The sequence below is a fragment of the Zychaea mexicana genome, assembly GCF_025766255.1.
Source record: "Zychaea mexicana strain RSA 1403 chromosome Unknown BDB00scaffold_140, whole genome shotgun sequence".
Taxonomy (NCBI): Eukaryota; Fungi; Mucoromycota; class Mucoromycetes; order Mucorales; family Lichtheimiaceae; genus Zychaea; species Zychaea mexicana.
The window spans coordinates 98,610-104,894 of NW_026516803.1; the positions used below are offsets into that span (position 1 = coordinate 98,610).

A 6,285-nucleotide genomic window follows, 5' to 3' on the forward strand; every position below is an offset into this window, starting at 1 on the left:
GGAAAAGTCCGACTTGATTAATAGGTTGTGGAGATATAAGCCATTTACTATTGAGCAAAGGCAATCCGTACCAAGTATGCCCAGTATACCCCAGGTATACCCCAGGTATACTCACAATTTTTATTTGATTTTTGGATAAAGAAATGGTCCAGGAACACGATTTATTATGATGAAAAGTCCTACGTTATTAATACGTTGTAGAGATGTAAGCCATTTAATATTGAGCAAAGGGTAATCTCAACTAAGTATACCTAGTAGACCTAGGTCTACCCCAACTTTTTTTTAAAATATAAATCCATTTGAGAAGTAAAATATATTTGAGAATATAAGAATAGAAAGGGATAAGAGTCAAAAAGAGAGAAAGGGATACAAGATAAAAGAGACAAGAGAGATCTAATATAAAAGATAAAAAGGGGAGTAGAGAAGAAGATATAATAATAGTATATATAAAAAATCGAAAAGAGGAGAGAAGAGAGGAGAAGAGAGGTAAAGGTTCTATGTGATGAAGAAGTGTGATAAAATTATATGGCCTAGATGCATGGCATTATTTGGATATGTGTGGGGGCCAGCAGCTATAAGCCAATAGGCAAAGTCTTGTTGTATTTCGATTGCCGTAAGGTGGTTTTTGTTGTAGCCAGCTTGGCGGATAAATTGGGGCTTACGCCGATAGGCTGCCCAGCAGAGACGGTATAAGAGGTCCTCATACGTACCACTGCAGTTTGACCAGTTACCATCATGGAAGATGGTTTGGTTCCACTGATTGGGCACAAGGCATTTCTTACAGAAGCCATCCCTTACTGGCTTGACACATGCAGGATTTGATACATAGTGGTCACCAAAACAACGGAAACATTGACCAATATGAGCAATACACTGGGGAGAGGTTGCATGCTCACTTTCAGCTATGCCAAAAGTGAATAAGCAAGGTATAAACCTATGTCGGACACATTTAAGCAGGGAAAAGTGAAATGACAGTGACCAAACAATGACCAAAACTTTATTTGGTCAATGACCAGATTTTTCCCAAAAGGAACAGTGGTGGGGGGAGCATTTGCAAGAATGGGGGGAAGGCGATGACCAGTAGTGACCGAAAGGGAGAGGCGATGACCAGAGGCGATGACCAGCGGAGAAAAAAAAAGGGGAGGCGATGACCAGGGGCGATGACCAGCGGTGACAGAAAGGGGGAGGCGATGACCAGAGGCGATGACCAGCGGAGTAAAAAAGGGAAGGCGATGACCAGAGGCGATGACCAGCGGAGTAAAAAAGGGAAGGCGATGACCAGAGGCGATGACCAAAAATTTCCAAAAGCGTGTACGCTGACCAGAGGTGATGACCAGCGATGACCAAAATTTTCTAAAAAGGGATTAGCAAAGAAGTATCGATGACAAGCTCAGATGGAAAAAAAACGATAGCAAGCGGGAGGCAGAAGGTACATGGGAAAACGGCAAGGTAAGGCGAAAAGGGGATAGCATCTTCGGTCATGAGCGCCGTGTTTGGCAAAGCCCGCTCCACAAAAAATTTTTTTTTACGAAAGGCAGCTTCTGCATCTCTTTCGCTCCTTCACTTCTTTTTCCTCTACTTGTTTTTTTTCTTACGTACTGCTCGCCGCCATTGCAACACTCGACCTGCTCAATTGCCAACTCACACACGCTCCATTGAATTCAGCTTTGCCGCATCTCACGTTCCTTTCAGTCACCACTCGAGCAACACTTGTCCTATACGCTTTCTTTATTCTCAACACTCGAATATTACGCATCTCGCACTTATTTTTTTCAACACCTTTGAACATCTTTCAAATGAATTGCATCTCTGACAACGGCCTGGTCTCTGTCCTTCATTTTGCCATGATCTTATGATCCCAGGACCAAGCTCTTTATTTCTGTGTTGCTAACGTCAACTCTGTCCGGCGTCGTTTTCTTCTTTGCTTGGCCCTCATCAGGTACTTGAACATTTTCTACAAAATTCAGCACTGAAATGGCTATTGTATTTTACGTATATGATACTAAAGAGCACATAGTCTTTGTCCCAGTGGATTCTTTGTTCCTACTGTGGATGGACTCGACCACTTTTTTATTCTGTTTTCCTTCGTAGTAACAACTGCCGCAGCATTGTCGATCGACGAGAGCAGCAACATACATCAGCAGCAACAGCAGCACTCTAGCAACAAACTTTACAACAAACGGACGCAACATCTCTGCCATTACAACTAATTGGAATAATGAAATTGCCAGTTGAATGACCTGCGAGTATCTCAGCGTGACAACAACACAAGCACAGCAAAACCTACAGCAGTCTGCACCGTAACGGCCGGCTTTCTTCTTTTGACCGTAAGTGTCTATTCTTTTTTATTAGGCAAACTGGCAAAAAAAAAGCAGCTATTCGCACACGGCTATATATCACCATTGAGTACTCCAATTAACGTTCTGTTTACTGTGACAGAATAAGGACGGCTGACAAACGCGAAGATACGGGTCCGGTGTAACTAGCAACTCTTATCCACGAGCACGAGCAGCAATGGTACACGTGTATTATATAGTGGATCATCTATATACGCCAAATTCAGCTAAAAAGTTGCGATTCACACACGACGATATCTCACCATCGAATAATATAAATAACCATTGGTTACAGCGGCTGGATAAAGACGTGCGGACAAAGGCGACGATGGCAGTTTGGTGTTTCTAGCACGTCATGTCAACGAGCAACAGAGGTGAAAGGAGTGTGCAGATTATTTTTAGAGCAAGAGCGGCTTCAAGCAAATGAGTACTAGTACAAGGATCCAGGCATGGCGGTATCTCATTATTACACAGGTGAGGAAGAGAAGGATACCAAGGATATAAAGATAGCAAAGCTGGTTCCTTTTTTTATTGCGGTGTGGAAGTGGTGGTTATCTTCAGGTAAGGAAACAATAGCATTTTTTGAGTATATAATATTAGCATGCTGTAATAAATTGGTATTTCATGAATTGAGATTCTGTTGTCGTTTGATATGCAAATACAGCTCCATATGCTTCAAGCTTGAAAATACATTAGTAAATGTGGTATCTGCGGTTCTGATGCATGTTCATATATGAAGCTTTACTTAGTGGAAGCTGATGAGTGAAATATCCGCTGTTGCTATAATAATGAAGGAGATACTATAGAATAAAAATGACCGGTCTGTGTATTTCCTGAGTAAGAGACACTGCATTTCCCCAGTTGAGAGTGAAATCATTGAAAAGAGAACATCAGCAACAAGTTGTATCGAATACGTCGTCGTTAGAGCTTGTAGTTGTGGAGTTTAGATGCTAGTGAAAAAAAAACAGGAACAGCAGCATTTTTATACAGGCTTCTTGCTTATACAGACACAAATGCAATGCTTATGTTCACGCGATCCAACAGATCTTACTGCTGCATTGGCCAGATGTCCAGCAGCTATGTTACCCATGAACATAGGACATTGTGGGGCATTAAGACACTCAATAGGCTGAAAAGAAGGGTATTAAGCGCAACGGGTTTAGGGGCCTGGCAGCGAACGCCAGTGAGCGAGCAGGTTTAGTCGAACGCGCAAGTCCTGGTGCGGGTTTACTAAGGTTTCGGGTTTAGAGTTTCCAATTGATGAGCTTGGATGTATATGGGACTATCTTCTTCTTCTCCACCACCGCTTATTTTGGATTGTTTTATTTGTTGGCTATTTTATATACTTCTTGGATGCTGTATGTATTTGTACGTGTATTTGAGAGATAATTAACGTATATCGGATACGATTTAGCAGAGGAAAGTGAAATGACGGTGACCAAGATTTTGTTGTAAAAGAAGTGTTGATGAGAAGCTCAGACAAAAAACGAACGATAGCAAAGGAAGGGCAGGAGGAACGTAAGGAAATATGAATAGGAGTTAGCATCCATGGTCGTGAGTGCCGTGTTTAGCACTCCACAAAGAAATTTTAATTACAAAAGGACACTTCTGCATCTCTTCCGCTATTTCATTTCCTTCTCCTCTGCTTGTTTTTTTAATTACTAGCTTACTACTGGCCACGATTCCAACACTCGAACTGCTTCAATGCCATCTCGTACACGCTCCATCAGATTCCAGCTTTTCCGAATCTTGCAACCTTTTGAACACCACTCGAGCAACACTCGAAAAATTACTTTTTCTTTCAACGTCATTGAATGCCCCTCGATTGAAACGGATCCCTGTCAAGTACATGGTTTACGAGCACCAGCAGCAACGGTACACGTGCATTATTATACATTGGATCATCTATATACAGCAAAATCAGTTAAAAGACAGCGTTCTGCACGACGATATCTCGCCATCAAGTAATCTACATAACGACCTGCGTATCATGGAAACATAAGGACGCGCGGACGAACGCGACGATGGTAGTATGGTGTTTGTAGATCAAGAGTAACTTCAAGCAAATGAGTATCATTAAAAGGATCCAGGCATGGTGGTATCTTCTATTACACAGGTGAGGAAGTGAAGGATACCGCGGATATAAAGATAGCAAAGCTGGTTTCTTTCTTCGATAGCGGTGTGGAAGTGGCGGTTATCTTGAGGTAAGGAAGCAATAGCATTTTTTAAGTGTATAGTATTGGCATGCTACTGTAATAAACTGCTACTTTATGAAATGAGATTCTGTTGTCGTTTTAAAATAAAAGCAGCTCCATATGCTATAAGATTAAAAAGTCGTTAATGAATGTGGCATCTGCGGTTCTGATGCATGTTCATATATGAATATTCAATCAGTGGAATTTGCTGGTAGTATACTCACGGTCTATAAAGCTTTACTGCCATAATGTGCCTTTGAGGACTCAATAATAACAATGTCCTTGAAGTTTGTATTCAAGTAGCGATGGATGAATCCGGCTTGACCGCGGAATCTGCTGGCCATTGAACGGCTACAATAGATGACAGCTGGATAAATAGTGCTCCCGGTCTATCCATGACATTCAATTGGTCAAATAGTCCGTAACGTACGGACATTTTAGCAGCGGTAAGCCTATGTCACGACCAAAAAGTGACCAGCGACCATCAGAAATTCACGATGACCAGGGGCGATGACTAGTGCGGAAAAATAGGAGAGGCGATGATAAGAGCAATGACCAAAAATTTCCAAAACAGTACACGATGACCAGAGGCGATGACCAGCGGAGACAAAAAAAGGAAGGGCAATGACCAGCGATGACTAGAGGCGATGACCAAAAATTTCCAAAAGCGTGTACGATGACCAGAGGCGATGACCAGAGCGATGACCAAAATTATCTAAAAAGGGACTAGCAAAGAAGCGTTGATGACAAGCTCAGATGAAAAACGAACGATGACAAGGAGAGGGCAGGAGGAACATGGAAAAACGACAAGGCAAGGCGAAAAGGGGATAGCATCGGTGACCGATAAGCACCGTATTTGGCAAAGCCCCCTTTTTTCCGAAGGTACTGCTCTCCCCAGAGAATTTTTTTTTACGAAACGATGGCTTCTACATCTCTTTCTCTCCTCCACTTCTTTTTCTTTTACTTACTACTCACTGCCATTACAACACTCGACTTGCTTCGTTACTGTCTTACACACGCTCCTTCTTTATCGAGCTTTGCCGCGTCTTGCAACCTTTTAAACAACACTCGAACAACACTCGAATATTGCGCATCTCGCACAACAACCTTGGCCGCCCCTCGATTGAGACGCATCTCTTACAACGACTTGGTCTCTGCCCTCCATTTGATGTGCTGCTTTACTTTTCATTTTCCTAGCAGCAATCGAACCATGCTAGGTCCAAATTCTTTGTTTTTGTATCGTTACTGTCGACTCTGTCTGGCATCTCTCTTGCTTTGCTCCCACGAGGTACTTGGACATTCGATACACGTTTCAGAAATGAGGGTGGCTATTATACTTTATATATACGTTACTAAACAGCACATTTTTCTTTTGTCGTAGTATTGCCGCTCCCAGCTATAGCTGTTGTTTGTAAGTTATGCTACTATTACTTTTTGTATATGATGCAGCTTCGGAATTGTTTCTAAAAAACATGATTGAACTTTTACTAGTATAGACCATTGTACAAGCTCGCGATCCAACGGACTGGCGTCATGCTGTTTTGCACTAGGGGTAGGTTGACTGTGTTTGATGGGTTAATACGGTTGTTTGTAGCACTGTCCGTCCATTGTCTATCCGTGTCAAGATGCTTCTGGTTTTGGAGAAGATACTCTTTTCACTTGAGCTTGTCCCGTTCTTGACATGAAGAGATAGGATCCTTTATACATCACAAGGTATGTGCGGCTCAAGTATGCAGATACCGTATATCATGCAA

At 42.2% G+C, this 6,285-nt stretch overlaps 2 protein-coding genes across 2 annotated transcripts; one reads left to right on the forward strand and one right to left on the reverse strand.

Annotated features, from left to right (window-relative positions):
- Positions 1 to 1,549: 1,549 nt before the first annotated feature.
- On the reverse strand, positions 1,550 to 2,277 carry BDB00DRAFT_854096 (uncharacterized protein). The gene is made up of 2 exons (XM_053125666.1): positions 2,018 to 2,277; positions 1,550 to 1,939 (listed from the first exon to the last, which is right to left on the reverse strand). The coding sequence occupies exons 1-2, from the start codon at positions 2,199 to 2,201 to the stop codon at positions 1,851 to 1,853; spliced, it is 273 nt and encodes a 90-aa protein (XP_052973691.1). The 5' UTR covers positions 2,202 to 2,277; the 3' UTR covers positions 1,550 to 1,850.
- Positions 2,278 to 5,321: 3,044 nt separating this feature from the next.
- Positions 5,322 to 6,187, forward strand: BDB00DRAFT_854108 (uncharacterized protein). Its single transcript, XM_053125667.1, has 2 exons — positions 5,322 to 5,938; positions 6,023 to 6,187. Exon 1 carries the CDS (start codon positions 5,451 to 5,453, stop codon positions 5,910 to 5,912), a length of 462 nt encoding a protein of 153 aa, XP_052973692.1. The 5' UTR covers positions 5,322 to 5,450; the 3' UTR covers positions 5,913 to 5,938; positions 6,023 to 6,187.
- The last annotated feature ends 98 nt before the right edge of the window (positions 6,188 to 6,285 follow it).

What these genes read in the sequence shown, in the direction of transcription:
- BDB00DRAFT_854096 (XM_053125666.1), bottom strand. Translation starts at nt 2,201, where the DNA reads ATGGCAGAGATGTTGCGTCCGTTTGTTGTAAAGTTTGTTGCTAGAGTG. An exon ending in AGAATCCACTGGGACAAAGA is followed by an intron (nt 1,940 to 2,017) that starts CTATGTGCTCTT and finishes ATGTTCAAGTAC; the next exon opens with CTGATGAGGGCCAAGCAAAG.
- BDB00DRAFT_854108 (XM_053125667.1), top strand. Translation starts at nt 5,451, where the DNA reads ATGGCTTCTACATCTCTTTCTCTCCTCCACTTCTTTTTCTTTTACTTA.